This window comes from Trachinotus anak, unplaced genomic scaffold (assembly GCF_046630095.1).
Source record: "Trachinotus anak isolate AG129_WGS33_773 ecotype Australia unplaced genomic scaffold, CSIRO_AGI_Tana_v1 ptg000023l, whole genome shotgun sequence".
NCBI lineage: Eukaryota > Metazoa > Chordata > Actinopteri > Carangiformes > Carangidae > Trachinotus > Trachinotus anak.
Window position 1 is genome coordinate 1,672,152 of NW_027273874.1, and position 23,029 is coordinate 1,695,180.

General features: G+C 40.0%; 1 protein-coding gene across 6 annotated transcripts in view; it reads left to right on the forward strand.

Annotated features, from left to right (window-relative positions):
* The window catches only part of arap2 (ArfGAP with RhoGAP domain, ankyrin repeat and PH domain 2), a 118,805-nt gene that overhangs the window by 79,706 nt on the left and 16,070 nt on the right, over positions 1-23,029 (forward strand). For all 6 annotated transcript variants that reach the window (XM_071459103.1, XM_071459102.1, XM_071459104.1 and 3 more), the window contains 9 exons: positions 1,903-2,047; positions 8,218-8,320; positions 8,966-9,164; positions 14,393-14,456; positions 15,026-15,189; positions 15,877-16,089; positions 17,131-17,236; positions 18,797-18,944; positions 21,269-21,346. In XM_071459103.1, the coding sequence (XP_071315204.1) occupies positions 1,903-2,047; positions 8,218-8,320; positions 8,966-9,164; positions 14,393-14,456; positions 15,026-15,189; positions 15,877-16,089; positions 17,131-17,236; positions 18,797-18,944; positions 21,269-21,346 (1,220 nt within the window). The remainder of the gene's footprint in view (positions 1-1,902; positions 2,048-8,217; positions 8,321-8,965; positions 9,165-14,392; positions 14,457-15,025; positions 15,190-15,876; positions 16,090-17,130; positions 17,237-18,796; positions 18,945-21,268; positions 21,347-23,029) is intronic.

Genomic DNA, 23,029 nt, shown 5'->3' on the forward strand with positions numbered 1-23,029 from the left:
TTTTTTTTCTTTTAACAGCCAGTTGTAGACACTTCCTTTTTTTATTGGAACTATATCTGTTCCTTCAGAAACATCACACAGTTGGCAGAGGAATGCACAATTAGCATATTCATGAGATGAATACAGTGGAAACTTTGGAGTCGCAAGCGACAGGGGGTGGGGGTGGGTGGGGGTGCTGTTTGTGGGGGTGTGTGTGTGTGTATGTGTGTGTGTGTGTGTGTGTGTGTGTGTGTGTGTGTGTGTGTGTGTGTGTGTGTATGTGTGAGTGTTTGTTGCGGAACAAAAAAGCAGATGGCACGGTGACTTTGAAAATCCAAAATTAGGTATGTTTTCATGAACTTCATGCTCATTGGCTATGTAAATTGCACAGTCAGACAGTCATGAAAGACAATGTTGTGTGTTTTCCAGCTTTTCCACTGAGATCATGTTTGTTGATTGAAATCCGCTCAGTACTTGGAGTCTCTTAACTCTTTTAATTCTGTGTGTGTGCCCTCACACACAATGTGCTTGACTCAGTTGTTCTCTAATGGACAGAAAGATGAGGTATGGTCACCTGATTGTGTGGAAGGTTTTTCTTTAGCGTTGTGTCTCTGATGTTGATTGCAGAGGGATGTTAGCTTCAAATCCTTGCAAATTTGCATGAAAGCCCCTTGGTTTTTGAGTCAACTGCTCCCTTAAGAAGAAAAGTCGAGGCCTCTGACACTGCCACGTCTTCATACATCCATCCATGTGTGAAAGCTGAGTGCACAGCGTTTTATCTCTGAACTTTTAAACGATTTCGTGGTAGTGCTGCCTTTGCTTGTAGAGAGTCATTAGCTGTGTTAAATGGGGTTGGAGTGGTGCTAATTGTTCACAGACCAATCACTAACATTGCAGGCTCTAATTATTTTTTCTTTTTTCTGACTTCACAAACATTAGCCAATTTGTTCAATTTTATCAGTATGCAAATGTATGATTCTACAGTAGTAATCCAACAGTGGCACCAGACATATTGGAGGGTTCTAAGTGCATAAGGAAAAGTGCTTCAAATTGTGTGACGTTAGCATCAGATTAAGTTGCAAAATGTATTCACAGAATGACATTTTACAGAGACTGCCTATCTTGGTATTGAAACTTAACAACATGGCACTTAAAGTAGGGCTACGTAATTTTTGAAAGAGGAGATAACACACTCATCCTCTTAAGAATTAAAAGTTAGATACATAAGCAATAAAACACACTTTTGCTCATTTCAATACACTGTGGGTTTTTGCTGCTACAACCTTACTTGGTCTGGTATGACCAGTAGCCTTTGGTGGCTAATTTAAATATCTACTTTGAATTAGATAATGCTGTCACTTTTCTGTCTTTATTATTCTTATCTATTTTTATGCTACTATGACTTAGCATATCTACATGTCACAGAGTAACCGTTCACTGGTCTTCGGGCTCTCTGGTAGCTGCTTGAGGCTGTATTTAGGCATAGCTGTGCTTCAAGCTAAGTGCTGTCATTAGCATGCCACCATGCGCTTAAAGACAATGTTAAAGGAACAGTAACCCCGGCTCTGTCCAAAGGGAACAAAATCCACCTGCCAGCACCTCTTAATTAACATGTTAAGTCTTGTGTTTAGACTTTCCTGAGACATCTTAGGAGAAGCAATGTGCCAGTTGAGCAAAAAGTAGCATGAACAGTGGACGCCGGGACAAAAATTTGTTGATTAAAGATAATGTAACTTTAACATGAACAAGTACTTCTGGTCTGTCTTTGTATATATGAATGTATATGGTTGTATTGGTCATTTTGGAAGACACTGATGAATTACATCTTTTATCAGAACAGTTACTGTATGTAGAATGTATTGAATGTGTTTCACCTTGTCACTGTATATTTCTAATGCGTGGGTGATTATGTGTGTATTTCAGACATGGCCCGTCGTTGGTGCACCCTGGAGGGTGGCTTCCTGAGTTACTATGAGAGCGAGCGAAGCCCGTCGGCCATCGGCAGGGTGGATGTCACCGCCGTGGTTAGCCTGGCTGTCAGCAACACAGAGATGATGACCGGAGCTGGGTATGAACAAACACATACTGTATGAACACATTAACACACTATGCACATATTGCTGCTGGTAAGTGAAAACCTTGTATCTTCAAAATCCACTATAAACTTTTGAAGCAAGAAAGACGCTTTGTAGATATTTTCATTTGAATTTACAGGGTTGATTTAGATCTTTGAAGTATCAAATGGGTCACGATAAAATTGCAAAATTGAAGTTAAATCACCAAAATCAGATGAGTGTGGCTATTAGAGCATGAATATTAATATCTTACATTTAATATTAATCTAAACCCGCTGTATTAAATGGTAATTTACACATAAATCAAACTTTACAGCTGTTCAGCCAGGTTACAGGGCACTCATTCACACTCTGCATTGAACTTGCTACACACACCCACACACATACACACATTTGAAATGCTTAATTTGCATCCCCTCCACTAAATCATAATTTATATGTGATTGCTCAACCTGCTCTAAGGACACATGTCATACACACCCTAAACTCTTTTTTTTAAATGATTTATTTTCTTTTATTTTGCTAAATTGCAATGTACTCCATTGCCTGGTTTACGCCTGGTTAAAGGACATAAAACACACACATGTAAACTCAGGCATCTGCATTGCTTCTCGTCCTTGTCATATGTCTCATTAGCATAGTCTTAACTTGGGCATTATTTACTTTAACAGAACCTATCAAGGCTTTATGAGTGCTATATTTCCTGTTTACTTAGGCGGAGATGCAGGCGAATGTTGCGTCTTTAACTGCCCTCCCTCCGTTCACTGCCCATTTCCACCTATCGCATCGCTTCCCTCACTTCTTCTCTCAGATTATGATTCAGTTTAAAAAAAAAAAGTTGTTCCGACGACAAACTTTTCTTTATTTCTTCTGGAAGCGTTACAAACACACAAAGAAGAAGCAGACGTCTCAATCCTTTCCTGTTCGCCCGCTCCAACTGGATCTGTACTGTGTGTGTGTGTGTGTGTGTCTGATAATGGCTTATGATTAAAGCAGAAGCCCGGTCCTTAATGACAGTAGCAGATGTTATGAAGAGGGAACAGTGCTTTTATTTGTAAAAGTTATTTATACAGCTATTAGGAACACATCTGGCCAGATGAAACTATGACCTTTCTAATGAAGTGGACACATACACACAGCTGTGACAGGTTACAGTGATAATATTGTGTATACTCTGTCTCTACAAACCAACAGTGACATGTACCATCTTTAGCTTAGCACACACACCGCAGTTACAGGTCACGGCATCACCTCCAGAATGGCTATTATTTCTCTGTTGCTAACACTCATAAGACTTGTGCGTTTCACAGGATTAAACTCTACCCTCCCTCCCGCTACTGCAGCGTTCCCAGCATGCCTGCGCGCCAAAAGAGCAGGGACAGCTCACCTTTTGACTGTCTGCTGCTCATGAATATTAACGTATGCAGATGACACACTCCCACCAGCAACCTATCGCCGCTCTACAGGAGGCCGTAGGTGTCGTTTCCATTAAACACAGCATTTGGGTAATTTCACAGTGGCAGAGGACACCGTGAATTATAGCACGGCCCCGACACAGACGTTTGCTAAAGTTGTATGAATATTACAAACCCTCTCCTAAGGAATTAATGCGAAGCCAGTATGTTGGCTGGTGATAAGTTGAGGTTTTCCAGGGACTTTTTTTTTTTTTGTGGATTGTGGATTTTCCTGTTTCAACAAGAATATTTCTTAGTCAATTCTGACCTTCAAATTCAGCTAAAAACCTTAGAAACAAACCTTTCTACTCATTTTCTGATTTTCTTTTTTGTGGTTTTGGCAGATTTTTGCACCATTTCACTCTGTCGAACCTCTTTCTCATTTCTCACTGTCCTCTTCTCTCACACACACAAACAAAAGTAGCAGAGTTTTTAAAGTCTTTACGGTGGCAATTTTGCCACTGAGATATATATACATACTGTACTGGAGAATTAAGACTTTCTGTGAGCGCACAAAAGCTGTAGGGAGAGAATGAAAGGTTATAAAAAATACTATAGATACCTCTGAGGAGTAGACTCCTACACAGCGAGGAGTCTCTGAGTGTCTCTAAGCTCTGTCAAATTTATAAACACTTAAATAAGCACACAAGCTTGTGTACCTATTTTTTTTTTCTTGTCCATAATAATTCATCTTTTTTGCCTTTCTCTCAGTCAATATCAAATCCACCAACGCTGTGTTTTGCACATGTCAACAATGTAGGTGAGAATTACAGCGAGTACATGGAAGAGAGAGACTTTGTTTGGTTGCAAATGGCTAGTACTGGTTATTTGGTCTTTTTTTCCCCATAACTCCAATAATATAAAGTAAATGCCAGGCAATAGAGTAGAAAGTGCAACACATCAGTAAGAGAGTATTCTTATTCTCATCTATACTGAATTCAATTTCCTCAAAAAGGCCTGCAAAGGCCTTTAATTTCATTTACAAAAGTATTTAATATGTTCTCTCGCCTGCCTGATGTTAGTTATAAGGTGTTTGTGTATCCGATTGTGTGCTGTTGACGGACGTTACACACCTAAAAACTAAAACTGTGATTGTTGCTGTGATGTTTTTCAGCCCCATCACACCTGTAGCAAACACTGTCTCTACTGTGACCAACGGTAGCAGGGAAGCTGATTGTCTCAAAAAGGTCAAGTTCTGATTTTAGCTAAACCTTAAATAGATTATTGATGAAATCCATTTAGTTTGTGCCGCTTGTCCAGGTCCAAGTATCTCTAATTTAATGAATGATATCATTAAGGATTATTGCCATAAACAGCTGAGAAGCACTGAAAAAATTAACTCAACCATATCGTCCCTGCTGGTCTTTCATCATACATTCATACTGTGGACAGGATGACAATGAAAAATGTATTAAATTGCAGTCCATGTTCTTTTAAAAGTTTTCCCCTTTGGGATTATAAAGTTATCGAGACTTTGAATTCAACAAATACACACACAAGAAAAGCCGATGTGTAGAGCCTGTTATCTCTCTGCATGAGCGCAGATGCTCTGACCCCCAAAACAGAAAAATATAGCATCATATTCATCACTAAGACAACCAAAATATACCAGTCTGCATCGGTATTACAGTAGCAGGTAAGGGGGGAAATCTGATCACTGATCAGTCATAATGCAGCGATCATCTCTTCTCCATCTGTCTTCTCCTCCTCCTCTCTTTGTGATCATTTGCCCAGCACGTTGCCGTACCCTTTCCACCAGCCCCCCCTCCCTCGCTCTCTCCCTCTGGGACCCCCTCTAACAAGCGCCTGCACACCTGCCCACAAGGAGGAGGAGGAGGAGGAGGAGGGAGGTGGGGTCACGTGAGGGCACACAAACACCCGTGTCTCGCCTGTTCCCCAGACGCGCGTGAGAAGAGTGGGACTCAGCACTGCCTTGACCCCCCCCTCGTGACACGCCACCTTAAACACCCATCGCTGTAGCATTTAGAGCCTCCCTCGCTGTAGCGCGCCAGTGGAAAAGGAGCTACAGCTTGGCACTGTGTTCAAACCATTAAGATAGTGATACTCTGACCTCTGTACCTTCACTTAGAGAGAGAGAGAGAGAGAGAGAGAGAGAGACAGACAGACAGACAGACAGAGACACAGAGAGAGAATGGAGGCAGAGACGACAGGAGGAGAAAGACCAACAAAGATTAATAGCTGCCTTTTTGCTTCCGACAGCAAGGGCTTTGCCCGCGAGTGTGTGTCTGTGTGTGTGTGTGTGTGTGTGTGTGTGTGTAGACGAACGAGTGTGGGAGTGAATACATGATCCTTTTCTTTTTGAAGGATTATGCGTTTGGTGTGTGTATAACATCATACTGTGCATGAGTACAATTTTCTGTTCAAATAGAAGCCCAGCAGGGAGACTGTCCCTCACTCACTGAGTGATGCACATGGTGAAAATTTGCCTGCATGACAGTTTTAAATCTGTAGAACTGAACTACACTACATTATAACATGCTGTGAGAAAAGCTACTGTGTTTTGATAAACAAAGTGAATGTCTTTACACAGACATTGGAAAACCTTTTATTAATAATTCCAGTAAAAGCTTGACTTTGTTGCTGTTTTTAGCAGCACTTATTAAGAAAACTGATTCTTCCTTTTTGTTAAAAAAAACAAGAATATTAATAATGAATCAGTCATCTTATACTCTGTCTAGTACTTGTATTGTTATTGTCCAAAACAAACTAAAAAAAAACAAAAAACAACGACTGACTGAAGTCTTTGCTTAAGGAGAGAGTTTTTACAAAAAACAAACTTCAAACTATATATGTATGCCCCAAAGTCTAGTCAGATATTCTTTTTTGTGAAGACTACATAATAATAAAATAACTTATCTTACCTTTTGGAGCTCCATATAAAAATGTGAAGATAAATAAAATCACATGTGAGATTCTGAGTTGAAATTCATGCAGAATTTGTCAGTAAGTCATTTTTATCTGGAAAACTGTTGAAATTGTTTTTATCCATCAGATGACAGTTGCAGCTTCACTGACTGCACCTCAGCCACAGCTTCTTTTAAAGTAGCATGATTTAAGACAGACCTGAACTCCGAACTGTTTGTCAGGTTGTCGGACAGCTTTGGAAACCCCCTACATGCCCCCCCAACACACCTTTCAGACGTCAGATCAGTGATATCTGTAACTTTCTGAAAGTGACGATATCAGACATTAATACTTTACACTGTGATTGTCCGGCTGAGTGGAGGTGAGAGGAGTCAAGGACTGTACTTTTCTCTCTCTCTCTCTCAGCTTTGTTTTTCATTTGTTACACAACTATTTGTTCAATGTGAACAACCAAGCGCAACACTATGAACTGTCTACACCACTTTTAAAAAGTATGACCTCTCCACCCCCTCCGTAGGTGAGTTTCCATCCACCAGTTTTTAGGCATTTTGTCAAGTTGCGCATAAACTAGAAAACCTGGGTGGACAAAAGCTGGAAATTAAAAAAATCTAGCAAAGAAGTTTCTAAAGTTGTGCTGAGGTGGAAGTATATCGATAAAACGGACTGAGTGAATAGATCTTGACATATATGAAATGGGACATGATGAGAAAGCCCTCTCCTGGTTGAATCTGTTTTGTTTTATAGACAGAATCAATCAAGTGAAACCACTTGACTCCACACAGCTGATCTTCATTTCACTGCAGATGTTTTTTGGCCCACCATAGCAGGAAAAGCACAGGTGTCATTGATAATATTAACACAGCTGCACGCCATTTAGGTGAGCAAATTCCCAGCAAGCCATGACCTCCTGCGACACGTTTAGCTAGTGTATGTTGATTCTAAGTGTGATTTTTGTGGTCTAGAGAAAGAAAGTATTATCCCTTGACTCTATATATACAAGAAGGTTCTGGGCTGATGTAGCCAACTTTCTGAAAAAGAAAGTAAATATTGACATAGTTATGTTTGATGAAAACATGTTGTGTATAATACAATTTTTATTGTTTTTCAAAAATTCCTTATTAAAATCCTTATTAATAAATTTAAACAATATAGCACTACTATTTCAAATGTTTAAAACAAACAGACCTTAAAACTATTGAATGAATATAATGTGTTGCATATAACTTATTACGTCATTGTCTTTTCTTTTATTGTTTGTTTCTGTGTGTTTGCACCTTTGGATATGAACTTTTGTACAATAAAGAAAGTGAAGTAAAAAAAAAAAAGAAGAAAGTCGTGAGATCTAACAGGGTGGGAAAAGTAAAAGACAAGCGCTTGTCCCTTCCTCACCACCACGACTGCGGTGCCAATGAGCAAAGCGTTTAACCCCCAACTGCTTCAGTGGAGCTCAGCAGCCAAATGATTAGACTGGGTATGCTCATGGTGTAAATGCATGTAATGTAAGTGCAAGTGTGATCAGGACATTCCTGAAAAACAGTGAAAATAGACTTGAATAATAAAAGGTAAATAAAACAAATAATGTACATTTCATTGTTATCTTTTATATAGTTTATATATCTTTGATTACAAATGACATTATTTTTTGTGAGTTGATTCTCAGCACAGCAAAACTAGGCATTTTAAAGTACAACCTGTACGTGTGTTTTCATCCTGCGTGTGCAAACGTACATAGTTTTGGATGTTTCTTTGCCTGTTTCCTGCTTGTGTGTGAGGACATTTTCCCTTCCAGACATCTAACAGTGAGCTGCGTGTGTCTCTGGCAGGGCTGTGTTTACCGTGGAGCTGTACCTGCAGACGGAGCGAGCGCTAGTTGTCGGAGCTGAAACACAGGAAACGCAGCACGACTGGATCCAGGCGCTGACAAAGGCAAGCACGCTTTGCATACAGCGCACACACATACACATACGAGCGCACTTGTTGTGGTCATTTCCGTTTTATAAGTTTGTTTTTCACTTAAAGTTACAAAGAAGAAACTTTGTGAATGTGATGCAGAACTACCTGGCACTTTCTCATCGCTGTGCTACTTTGCAACACACACACGCACACCGTTGCACACATTGTCCACAGTGAGTCCCTTGCCGCATGTGCTTTTTTCCTATAAGACAAGTGGTCTTTCTATCTGTTCCCCGGCATGCTGACAGGATCTTGTAATAACACCCTACATAAATATGTCCACAATTCCCTTTTTTATCTCTTTAATCCCAGGCAGCCCAGTCATAGATAGTGGGAGGTATAGCTGCACTAGTCCATATGTCTCTCCTTCTGTACCATCGGCCCCTCTACACCTCCATATTTCAATTTGAATCACGGAACAATGGCCAGACAGGAGGCAGGCAGGAGGGAGGGATATGTACTCGCAAAATAATTCAGCCAGAATCCGTGCAAAGGTTTATCCCTCCAAGAAGAAAGCTGCACCTGTTGTGTTTTTCTGCCGTTTTGAGGTGACAGTGAAAAGTTTCACATGGTTAACTTTGAAAGTTGCTAATTCCTCAGCCTCTCTCTGTTCTGCAGTGCTTCGTCCCATCCAAAGTCGAGGGACTGGTGCAGAAGGACAGCGAGCTGATCGGCAGACTGCACTACAAAGAGGGCCACGACCTGTACCACTGGAGGATGGGCTGGTTTATGCTGGAAGGCTCTGCCCTGCACTTCAGCTCAGGAGAAGTGGAGGGAGAGGAGGACGTCCTTCAACTCAAACAGCTTCAGGAGCTCAGTAAGAATGCTGCATATTTGCATGATTATGTTTCAGTGCTGTAGGGGCTATTTGTAGTCATGGTTGTTAAGCTAAAGTTCAACGAAATTAAATTTAGTGTGTTGGCCCTGGCATAAGACAAACTTTCCTTTTCAACAGACTTTTAAAAAAAAAAAAACATTAACACTCCCTAAAAAGTTCCTCAAGCTACTTTTTGACACAAAGTCTAGCAACATTAACACTAGAATAAACCCATAATGCATCACTCAAAGAGAGCATTTGCTGTTGTGAGGACATGAATGTGGAGTCCTTGAATATATGTACTATGTGAAATACAGTACAGTACCTCTGTGAGTAAATCTATTCATCATATCAGATCCATTGAGATGAGTTTTATTACTTCAGATTCTGACGAGAGATTTTCATACACGCATAAAAGAAAAACATCAAACTCAACATTAATGAATGTTTGGTTAATACATTTACCTTTGCTCTGTCTCATATTGCCTTAGTTCCTTCAATAGCTTCAGTGGAGCTTTTAACTGGCAACAAATCAGATGTAGCACAAAGTGACCATATCTGTTTATGGTTGATAGTATCAGTGACACTGAACTTGCTGTAATTTCTGGCTTTTTAAAATTCATTCCCATTATTTCCCCATACTTCCTGCAAACCCCCCTCCCAAAACAAAAAAAAAACAAACTACCGCTCAATAACACTCTGCTACGACTTGCATTTATAACTGCTTAATGATGCCGGAGGATGCGTGCAAGCGGCTGGCATCTGAGGATAGCTCAGCTTCTCACACCATTACACATTTCTGTTGGATGGCTAATTGGCTGGCTTAGTCTTCCATTATAAAAATCCCGCTCGCAGAGGACTGGAGGAGATCGAAAAGGTGCCACGGGCCTGTGCGTGAGAGGATGTGTTCATATGAAGACAGCAATGGTCAATATGATGTAATGCATCTGTCCAAAAGAGGATACAGATTTCACTTTGTTGTCCTCACAAAATCTGGTATGAAAACATGATTTTTAGAATGTGAGATTGGTTTCAGCGTGGCACATTGAATATTCACAGCGTGCACCGATCCCACTGCCCACTAACATGAATTTTGCCGGTACCTATCTCCGCATGGCTGGCAAATAGAAGTTATTTAAAGGGCAGTCAGTGGGGGGAAAGCTGCCGGTGGGGATGGAAGGCTCAAAAGTTCACACACTCTTTGACAGATAATAAAGATTTTTGGAACATTTCAATCGATTGCGCCAGTGTAATGTGCGAACAGAAGGCGGGAGAATCATTGGATCTTTTTAATCTATTTACAGCTCGACGTGGATCAAATTGCGCAATGTGCCGCCCCATCTACTCACCTCGGGCGGGAAAAGAACTGCAGCGGTGCTCATTTTTATTCCCGGCTTTCTCAAACCATATTTGTCACAGCCAGGGAGCCGTTAGCGCCAGAAGGGACTGTGTTTTGTTGGGGGGGGTGGGGGGTGGGGGGTGGGGGTGGGGGGTTGGTAGGTTGTTGAGCACTGAAAGGATTCCTTTAGGAATCACAGTCTGTGACACGGGATTAACTGTTATTTTCTCTAACAGTGACACCGCCACATGAAAGGTGGGCCCTGTGTAGCACCAGAGGGATTAAATGAGTATACTTTTCAATTAAAATCACTACACATATCCAACATGCAGCACTTCATACTGCATCAGGAGTTCATTATGAGTGTGATGCAGTCTGTTCCTGCTTTTTTTTTTTTTTGGCCTCAGGCTGCAAGAATTGTGATCATTTTAAAGTCTTTTCTCAAAGCCTGCCAAAGGGTTTTCTTACCGGAGGTAAAGTGAAAGCTCTAATCTTTGGCTTTCATTCATTTTATCCTTAATTGCCTTGTCTGTCATTTCTTCTCTGTTTGTCTCAACCCTATGACTTAGATGATTTTTTTTTTCTGCTTCAAGCTGATCGTTCAAAATGTGTTATTGATCTGTGTCAATTTCGGTGTTAATTTCTCTTGGCTACGAAGCACTTTGTAACTTTGTTTTTGGAAAGTGCTATATAAATAAATATAAATATGAATAAAAAACAACCCCCACCCCCAAAAAAAAAGGAATTCTATCTCCAAAGAATGAGAGTGCACTGCCTCTCAGGATGGCTTCCCGGGGGCTTAGCTGTGTACTTGAGAGAGGATTGATCTTTTTGTGATGTCGTGTGTCAAGATGTCTGCCGCACAAATAACTAGAACCAAAGTAAAATGAGTGGAAAATGACAGATACAGTTGGATAATCATTAACCTGTCACAGTGCACAAATCAGCCTTTCCACCCAGAACTTTCTGAAATGAAAGGTTTTCAAACAAGATAAGGACATTAACTTTGATCTCATTTAGTGCAATTTTCTCAGTGGATTTCTCTTAAGGCAGTGGCTAAATAGAGAAAAAGAATTGCTAATCCCTTTGCTCTGCTCAATCATCTGAAAATTAAGATAGGCATCAGCACAAGACTGCAGTCCAGCATATTTAGTAGTCATATTTCACTGTGTCCACACTGAGGTTCATTTAAAGTCAAAATTAGGTTTTTTTTTCCTCCATTCTTTTTACGATATATAGCTCAGATATCACAGCTGACACGTTCAGAACGAGCAAGAAGAGTGACTGCCAGTGCCCAACCCTGATCTGATTAATATGTTCCCACTTTCTGTGCTCGCCTGCGGCTGCACAATACTCACTGAGTACAGTAAAGTTAATAAAACGAATCCACTCTTGCTAAGATATGTTATGAACTTTAAATTGTATCCTACAGTCATTTGCATTTCACAAACAATAACCCCGCTGAGTGTTCATCGCAGTGAAAAGCATGTATTTTCAGTTTGGGTGATTTTGAATTTTTCCACATAAAGTGAGGGATTAAGTGTTCCTACGTGGGCTTTAAACTAAATAAACCATTTTAAAACCACTGGATTAGTGGAAAGATGAGATAACAATTGTTTTTTACAAAAAGCAGACATTTTGGAGATGCATGGTTTCCACAGGACAGCGACATTATAGAACATTATAGTGCATAGTATGGTGTATAGTCTATGTAATAAATAGGAGTTTGCATAAAGCAGCTGGCTGATAAGATGTTATCACAGATACTTTAGTGTCGTTATATATGTCAGCTGATGAGTGACAAGAAATGTAAAGACATTTTAAATATTTACATTAATTTTCATGACTGTCCAGCAAAGAGGACAGACATGTTCATTTTTCTATCATAAAATGTCCTGTTCATCTTATTCTATATGTCAGTCACAGTTTTTAAGTAACACAATTTAAGGGACCCTCATCATAAATGATTATGTAAAAAAAAAAAACAACTCAATTATCAGTTCACATATTGCTATACATTTTATATAAATAACAGAATTAGGCTCAGAAATTCTGTATTGGATAGGCATTTGTTTTTCATCATCTTTACATGTCCTGTCCAGTCAGAAAAAAGTTGCTATCTGAACAAAAAGACACTGGATCCCTCAACTACTTCCCATCAATGAACACTGTTGGAGACCATTGGTGGTAACTGAAGCCAGGTTTCTGGAGAGGTAACAGGTCTGGTTACATTAAGAGTTTATCACTATGCCGGTCAAAATAAAATAAAATAAACTAAAACAACTAAATGCTTGCACAGAAAAAATGCACCAGCCACCTGAATCCCCTTGATTTCTAGAAGGGGAAAAACATAATGAAAATGTCTTATATTACAAATTATGGCAAGAGCAAGGCTGCAGACTTAGTTCCTTATCACACAAACATATTAGGAAATAAAAAAAATTCCCACTGAGCTGTAAGATGGATAAAAGAGGATTGCTGTGTGTTTGTTCAAACAGCAATGACAAGTGTTTTGCATTTACCTGATAACACCAATAATAAACCTCTCACATGTCAATATCAGTCTCTGAAGTTCTCTGCTTTCTTCTCTTGTTGTTTATATCAGAATGAAATACTGTGCCCTTGAAAATCTGACAGAGAAAATGAAAAGCAAATTATTTGTTAAGACAGACTTTTGGGAATTAATTGTTTTTGCGGTTTAACTCAGCATACAAAGGCCTATGCAAAGGATTTGCCGGCCAAAATAACACTGGTATGTAATGTTTTTTTTCAACCCCTCGTGTCCTCTTTTGTGACAGTGGAGATTATCAGTACTAATGAAGCAGATGCAGAGATTGTGGTATTTGGTCAAAGAAATGGAAAAGTTTATTTTTTAGCCGGTTAGCTTAGCTTAGCATAAAGACGGGCAACATCCACCTACCATCATCTCTAATCATGCACAAAATCATGCATTATTTAATAATTATGCACCGTACAGGTAGTTATTTAGTGAGCTAACAATCTCCAAAATTCAACAGTTTATTTCGCTTTTCCATCCATTGCTTTAGCACAACCAGTGAGAACTTGAGGATGATGAAAGTGCCAGATGTCGTTTCAAGGAGATTTGTGACTCAACTGCAGAGCCTCATATCTCTTTTTGTACTTTTTTTTCTTGTGTGTGTGTGTGTGACTGTTGCCATGATCCAAGCAGCCGTTTGAACCCACAGAAGAGATTATGGCAGAGCTTTCGAGTCCCCTAGCCCAGCTTTTTCTGTATCCTTGCACTGTTATTTCGATTTTAAAAGATTGACTGAATGGATTTTTTTTTTTTGCAGTGTGTTAAATACTACCCTCAGTGCAGTCTTATTTTGTAGTATTTAAACCAACTTTATGTAAAGCTTGATGACTGGTGTTTATGCACTACGTCCCTCCCTTGTTTAAACCACCTTTAGTAAGTTAGTGACACAAAAACTGAATTCATGTTTCCCATTATAACAAAGAAATGCTATTAATTCCAATGGGAAGCATTTGGCATTTTCCATTTCCTGTACTTTTCAGTCACTTTTCTCTTTTCTTTCCATTGTATGTCTGCACATTTGAAAAAAAAAAAGTAGCCGGCTATGTCTAGACATATTGTGCAGCGTATTATTTGCCATGATTGCCCTAAAACATAAATGAATACTTAAGAGAAGGGAGACCTTTCAGTGACAGGTAATGAATGCATCAACTCCCAAGTTTCCCAAGCTTCTAAGTGTCCATGCTTTTGGCAGAGATTGAACAACTGCAAATGTCAAATATAAACTGTTCCCAACGCATTACAATGCATTAGTGCAGAATGTGTTGCTCTTTTGAATGTGCACTAATGTTTCAGAGCCTGCATTTACCACAGGCCCTTGCTCTTTTCCCTCAGCTGTCTCCACACATACCGAGGGCGAGGACAAGATCCAAGTCCTGCTGATGGTGGAGGGCCGAAGGTATGTCATCGTTTGAAAAAGAAAAAGAAAAAAAAAAAGAAGTGTGCCAATTTGGAAACGTATTTGTGATACTGCAGGTCTATGCATTATGCAGCACTGCTAGCTTTGATTCTGCCTTTGTCTTGTTAGTCCGAATGCACTTTACCTACTGTAGCCATCCGAGGTAATTAAGGCCTCGCTAGACTGCCTGCTTCACTTAGAGAGAGGAGGTGAGATGGCACGTAACACACCCCAGCCCTCACACAAGCCGACAGTTTTAGGCTTCCTTTTAGAGTAATGCAACAAGACTTTGTGCTTACTCTGTTAATTGCCATTCGTTTGTGTGTTTTTGATCAAACCTCGTGGGGAAACCGGTGGTTGTTTATAGATGCGTGTTCGGTAGAAGCGCTTTCGGATTCCTTTAATCTTGTTGGTTGTTTACGTAATGAGTTACCACTGCTTTTCCAAATATATGAACATCTTTAGCTTTTAAAATATGAAACACCATATTGTTATAGGAAGTTATACCATGAGGTTCTTCATTAATAATGACTTTTTAATACATTTTTTTTTTCATCTCTTTTTAACAGAACAGTTTACATCCATGGCTTCAGCAAGACGGACTTTGCGCTGTGGCACTCTGCCATCACAATGGCTGCTGGCACAGACGGCAAGGCCCTCAGTGACCAGCAGCTGACTAAAAACGGAGTCCCTATTATAGTCGACAGCTGCATTGCTTTTGTCACTCAGTATGGTGAGATGTATTAAATTTATGGGGAGGAAAAAGTTTTTAAAAAATAAGTTCTTATTATGATTTCCCCTTAAGGAGCTGAATCATCCAGTGTACTGTGTCGTGATGAGAATTTCATGCTTTCTAATGTTGTCTAGTATAATGCTGAAACATATATCTCTCCTTTCACCATATTTTTTTTTCTTTTTAAAAAATGTAGTCTAAGTTTCACTGTACTATCACAGCGGGATTGCTCCAGAAAATATAAACATCACAGAAAACCTATATTACATTGTGCCCTTTTGCCTTAGAAATGCCTCATAAATGCAAAAGGGGACTTATATCACGATAAGGAGTGTGCATTGTAAAGACGCACTGGTGTTAAAGTTAAGTTTGAATGACACTATAAAGTGGTACAGAAGGTTAATATACCTTGCACCGACAATTTTGTTCTACCTGCGATTTAGATTCAAATGTGATTATGTAACGCTGTTAAATCCCACAAATCACTGTGTCTATAAGGTCGGTTATTGCCCTGTAATTGTATGCAGTCATAGAGAAATCTATGAACTGTCATTTGCTGTTGGAGATTCTGCACATTAGAGGGTATTAATCATCAGACAGTAGCTATATGAGTAAAAAAATGAAAAAACCAGAGCCACTTTTAGATCAAGGAAGCTTAATAATCCATCTACTGTATCATGCAACCAGGTTTGTGCCAGGAGGGGGTTTACCAGAGGCCTGGGGACCCTGGTCGAGTGGCCTCGCTCCTGCAGGATTTCACCCGCAGTGCCCGTAATGTGAAACTAAGGGAGAAGGAGCACCAGCTGGAGGACGTGACGGACACTCTCAAGAGCTTCTTAATCCAAGCTGAGGATGCGCTGCTGACCAAGGAGCTCTATCCATACTGGGTGTCAGCTCTAGGTATGTTAGAAGATGCTCTGTAGATACTTTAGAGCAGGGGCCCCAACAGGTGGCTTACAAGCTACCAGTAGCTCACACCCTGGTTTTGAGTAGCTCACCCAAAGGATCTGAGAATATTGTCTGTACAAACTATGGATGCATAGTACAAACTTTGAGCAACGCAACTTGACTCAGTAAATCTACTCCCAATGCAACTAAATCAAATACAAAGACATACTCATCCCTCTTCAACACCAGATAATTACCTGTCAGTTGTCAGTCAAATGAGTTACACTCGGTTACACTGTCATGTTTTGTTTACATCAGATATGTTGTAGGCGACAAGCAGTGATAGCAACTCTTCTAGATAACAGAACAGATATAGAATTAACTTTTCCAAGAAACAGGAAATATGTTGCCATGGATTACATGAGTTAAGCTGTCGGCTATGACTACAGTCCGTTTTTTTTTTTTTTGGTTCACTGTTTATTTTGGAAAATGCAGAGTACTGAATTAGATATTTTGAGTTCTAAGAAGGACTGAAGAGCTTCTTTTTTCTCTGATTTCTTAGCAGATTTATGGATGTTTATTTGCAGTGGTGTTACGTCTGTGTGTTCATCTTTGACTGAATCATGACTCAGATTTTTGACATGAAAATTGACACTGATGTGAGTTTCAGATGGTTTTGGTACAAAATGTGTGATTTGGATGTTGATATTTGATGACTTGTTAAATTGTCTCATTGATCGGATTTGTTTCAGAGATCAGTTTGAGTGTTTTGATACGACATGTGAATAAATGTAACCAGTAATATAAGATATGAGGAGCTCTCAGCCCCTTTTATTTTGTCAAAGAATCTCGCTGAGTAAAAAAGGCTGAGACCGCTGCTTTAGACTTTGGGGTAGAGGCACGATTTCATCATCACAGATGATAAAATGTTAACATTTGCTTGAGAAATAATGTAAAAAGTACAGTGTGACCATCTCCTTCATGCACTCATGGTCATGTCTCGGTTTATATTTGGCAATATTTGAAGTGCTCCTGATCTGTGTGGGTTTACAGATGAGAAGGATGAGAGGCAGAGAGTGAAGAAATACTCCACTTTCATAGAGAGTCTGCCAAAGATAAACAGGTCAACCCTGGATGCTCTGCTGCAACATCTGTACAGGTACACACACACACACACATACATGCACGCACGTACACACAGTCACACAAGCTTCAAGTATGAGATGCATTTAGAGCTGGTACTAAAAAGGGTATTTCAAGGTCACGGTCCCTGTCGAGGTAAACTTTAATATCCTGACGGGGACTTTATGTTGTGAAGTGTTTTTCACACAAAACAGGACATGAATATGCCAAAACAACAGTCAGCAATGTAGTTCCCATATTTATGTATAAACAGGAAACACAATAAATTACACAGACAACACAACAGGTCCCTGACGGCTATATGACTAATCTTTCCCTTGTTGTATAGAGCTTCGATTCTGTCTCTCTATAGCTTTGTGTGGTCTGTTTCTTAGGCTGCTGTCATCAGAAAGAAAGGCCTCTGGTCCTTTGCCCATGCTCCACCAGCCCTATCTGTGATCCATCTCTGTTTGCATTTTGGTTTGATGTAATAAAGTCCAAAATCAGCCTAATCAGTGCAGCCGCTGGACACTTTTGCAGCAACTTGACGGCGACTCAATGTGACATAAAGACACAACTTTATTTATACACAGCCCCTTCTGTTGCCAAATCATGCATTGTGACTCTATTAAAACAGCAGCAAAAGTGTTAAACAGTCTTTGTCATCATCTTGTTTTTGATTAAACTCGTGGCTGATGGCGCAGTTGTAGCTCTACGGATGCTACGCAGCATCACAGACATAACAAGCACAAAGACTCAAAGGTCCTGCACCCTGAGTAGCCTTAGGGTTGCTGTTTGTCACCTGCTGATTAGCCTGTTGCCCCCCTTTGTTTTCCCGTGACCCACTGGCCCCCTTTGTTATATGTGTTTTTTTTTTTTAATCTTCTGATCAGTCAAATTAAATTCAGTCAGGGATACTGTGGATGTTGGCAGGTCCTTCAGATTACAAGCAGAAAAAGAAAAGGCTGTTTTTCTTTTCTTTTCACTGAAAACGGCAGCGCCCTTGAGTTTAATTTGATGAATCGATTCCATATTGTTTGTACCTTTTTGTTGAAATTTACCAAGTAAAACGAATCAAGTGGTTTATTATTAAAAACTCACACATAGTTGAAGTCAATAAAGTTAGCATTTCTGGCTACGTGGGCCTTTTTCTTCTTGTTTTGATAATCATATATTTCAATTGTATTCTCAGGCAGACATTTACTCTGTTAACAATGTGAACGCGCTGCTTTGTGAGTAGAAATGTAAGGAATAAAACAATAATGCATAGTTTTCTAGCACATATACTGAGAACAATCCACAGCATCAGCATTCTCCACCTGCAGCTGCATTTAGACCCAAACACTGCTGTCCTAATGTCTCCTTCACTGACGCTCACATTACACCTCATTTGCTCAGAAACCTGCTGTGGATAGTCGTGATTTAGCTGCATTATGTTAATGATGGAGGAGACTTTATTGGCCCTTTGCTGAATTTGGACTGAGGCCTTACATTTCATTAAATTCTGTGTGTGTGTGTGTGTGTGTGTGTGTGTGCATTAGAGATTGAAAGAGTATATATTTTTTTTTCCTAAACATGTCTTGTCCCTGTGATTCAGGATCCAGCAGTGTTCCCACATCAACCACATGCTGAGTGAAAAACTAGCCTCCGTCTTCTCCTCCTGCTTGTTCCAGACTCAGGGACAAACCCCACAGGAAATTAGCGTGGTGCATGACCTCATCAACAACTACATTACACTCTTCAGTGTAAGTCAAAAGTGCTGTTATTTATTTATTTTTTGGCCATTTGACAGCCCTGAAAGTGGAGAAGAGCTGATTGGGAGACATTGAGGTTGACAAAAGGCTGAGCTGAGTGTGGTTACATGAGATCTTCCTCCAGCAAGTTAGATAACATCCAATTCTTATTGCATAAACACACATTACATAATTTATTTAAAAAAAAAAAAAAAGAAAAGAAAAGAAAGAAAGAACAGTTGGTATATGTGGTACTGTTGTGCTCAGGTTATTGCTGGCAGAATTAACAGCCAAATATGGAAACAGGTGTCTTTGCCGACTTTGCTCTGCACACACAGACGGCAAACATCTCCAGAAAACACAGAGATTATATTAAAAAACAGGTCACCTAGAACAAAAAATAACACTGGAATCTTGTTCAGGACATGTTTCGCTTGAGCCGAAAGGAGGCCAGGCTTATCAGTCTGTTCTATATGTTAGGAGCATTTTGATAGCAGGAAATCCTGTCCATCCATCCATCCATCCATCCATCCATCCATCCATCCATCCATCCATTCGTCCATCCATTCATTCATTCACTGCAGAAGAAGAATGGGTCAGGCGCCAAAAAACATACTAATAATGCAGACATAACAGAAGTCAGCGGTGTCTTTAGTTAGATTCTCCTTGCCTAGTAAAAGACCATGTAGTTCAAACGCTGTGTCACCAAGTCTATGTATGTGACATAGACTTTTGGGGGAGGAAAAAAAAAGAATTTTCTGTTCAGAAAGTCTCAGGAGCAATCTGGGATAACTGTGATGACATCATAAGCGGTCATTTCTGCTTTTTCCCAACCTTACAAAGCTCCCTCCAGAGCCACAAAATACATAATAAAAAGTGTTTTCACAAGCTGAGTATTACTATTCAGGACAAGTAAACTGGTTTTGATATGGAAAAATGACTAAAACTACTGACTAAAGTGAATACAAGTGACTGACAGTGTGTCTGTATTGATGGACTGAAAAACAGCATTGCATACTTCTGCATACTTATACTTATATACTGTACCGCTACCATTTTTAATTTAAAATATATTGTGTTATATATTCTCATTAATACTACCCACTTTTATTTACCATCATCCATGTACTGAAATAACTCTTGGCTTTGCATCACTTCCTCATCGGCAGATGTTGCTAACCTGTGACAGACAGCGTTTCTACTAATGGCCAAGTCATCCATGAGCTATTTCTTCTTATATTCAGCTGTAGGAATAGGGTGGTATATCCGATCTCATGTGCTCGGTCCACTGGATTTGAATAGCTGTCCAATCAATGATCAATGGCGGAAAAAAAGCTATAACACTCAAAGCATACAGATATTACCATATTGCATATCTAAACCACACTGCAGGCATGACTTTATTTACACTCCCTTACTTCAACCATCTGGGGAGCAGAACTGTTGTTGCCAAATCTCCACAATAGGCTTGACTTTGCTGATGTGTGGACGGGCGGGGGTGTGGGATCAATGTTACCCTTGGAGAGCTGCCTGGCTTACAGGATACGCAGCACAGAGCGACTGCTAATTCCCAGCGGAACACCCGGATCCCTCTTGTTCTAACGCTAAAGGAGGAGCATTCACTCCAAATCGGTTCGAGACGCCATCATTCGCATGACAAATAGCCATTAAGCTCAACCAATCATGAGCCCAATAGCAGTGAATACACACGCTGTGACACAGAAACGAGTGAGACGTCTCGCTAATTAAAGCGGCAGTTCTGTGCTGGATGTCGTCGACGGGGCCCATTATCAGGCCTAAACACAGACACGATGAGTTTGTGAGTTTTTTTTTGTTTTTTTTTTTCCTCCCCACAATCTTCTCTGCCATTCGTATAACTCTAACAAAGCAAATTGTTCTCTGAAAATGATAATTATGTTAAAAAAAAAGTTGGAATAAAAAATGTCATTTCCCACACAGAGTTTTGTGAAAGAAAAGAGTATTCACTTGGTGCTGAGCTGTGTCACACACTCACAACCAACTTCCTCCTTTGAAATTAGTTTTAGAAGTGTCAGCCGAACGACCCAATTCTGCAGTTTGCGTGATGATACCTTTTTTCCTGGTTCAATCCGGTCTTCCATGTACTGTATTTAAGTGCTGAATTTAATATTGCTATTGAAAAAGGACTTCATGATTCTATGAAGCAATTTAATTTAACTCTCAAGTGCAGCTAACTTGATCCGAAAGTTTCTCTTTGGCTGAGTTTGAATTGAAGTGTGTGCGCCTGTGTGTGTGTGTGTGTGTGTGTGCGTGTGTGTATATGTGTGTTTTTGTGTGTTTTGTGATGCCTCCAACAGGTCAATGAAGATCAGGTGCAACAGATGGAGAGAGAGAATAGTTTCATCACACGCTGGAACGACAAGAAGGACACCACGGTAAGTCGACCCGCAGAACCCAAATGGAAATCACCAATGGGTGTTGTGTGTGTGCGTGCGTGCGTGCATGCGTGCGTGTGTTGGTATTGATTTGTCAGCATGTGTCAAGGTGTCTCAAATCAGGGATTCATTTGAACAGGTTTCCTGTTCTTCTGGCAAAAATGGAGGGGGCTGGAGGGGGGGCGAGAGCAGGCGGGTGAGGGAAAAAGGGCTTTGTTCCTGTTAACCTTTACGGCAGGTACTTTATGCCTGGATGCCTCAGCCGAGAAAAACATTTGGTTCAGATAACTGGGAAAGAAAAAAAAAATTAAATCACATGCCACTGCTGTTGTTGAAATCCAAAGTAAGTTGTTTATGCCTGCTCCTTTCTGCCCCCGCCCCCTCCCACCACTCCTCTACACCTTGTCCATAGACTTTCAGAACATGTGTGCTGCTGTGGGGCAGGAGGGTTACGCAGCAGAAAGCCAGTGCTATTATAAAGCTGTCAGAGGTGAAAATTGGGCCAGCATTTTGGTTATGGATATGAATTTGAAGGTTTTATGCTCTGCACCTAGGAAAAATACAGTCAACAACAACAAACAAAAAGTTGTTAAAATAATCAGTCAGTGAAATTACAAGTCAGCACGGGGAAGGTTTCTCAGTTGAGATAATGGGTAAGCTTATTTTAGGGATGATTTAAGATATTAGAAAACATTAATAAGCAGCAGAGCAACTGAACCCAGCCATGGTAACTACTGATTTGAAAATAAAATAAAAAAAAGCTGTAACCTGAAATGTCCACCATATTCATCCATTTATTGAAAGAGGTTAATGGCTCAGGTTTATATCAGCTAACATCAGTGACCTTTCATCCAGTGGACCGTTGGAATGATAAAAAGTTTATTAGGCCCAGGTTCTGAGATTAAAAATACATTTTCTTTTTAGACAGTCTTGAAGATGGTGTTAGATGGTGCTGAAGCAATGTCTCAAATCATCAATGTGGCTTTGTGTGTCTTAGGTTTCCAAGCTCAGGAAGGTCAGTTATTTCTTTTTTCTTCCATCACTGCAAAATTTAGCAAACTGATGTCTGGGTTGTTAAACAAGACTAAGAGTCTACAGCCATTCTAGCAGCTTAGTGTGGCTGTACTTAGGTGCAGTGGCACGCTTACATTAGAGTGCTAACATGCTCACAATGACAATGCTAACATTGTGATGTTTAACATGTGTTACCATGCTGGCATGCTAAGTGGCACGAAACAATGAAAAAAGGCATTTAACTGTCTTTAATTCTGTTTCTCACAAACACTTAAACATCATTATGACTTATTTTAAAAAGATTAAGGTTGGAGCACTGCTTACTTCCTCTGTTTCACATTTATGGGAAGTTTTTCCGCTAAATGAATATTTATCTTTAGCAGTTTTTGTAGATTTGGATGTACAGTCTCGTCAATGTCAACAGTGTCGGACAGTTATCTTTTAACTTATCTGAATGAAGAGCTACTACTAAAGGTAAGAGAGAAAATAAGTTAGGACAGGAGAAAAAATATTTTGTTCTCGCCAGAGGAAATGTATTCTGGATTTTGTGTGCGTGCCTTTGCCAGCTACACTGACATGAGCATCCCTGGAGCCATGACTCTAGCATGGCTAAAAGCACATACCTTTCTTGCTTTGTGGTGCATGAGAAGATTTTCAATTGAACTGCTG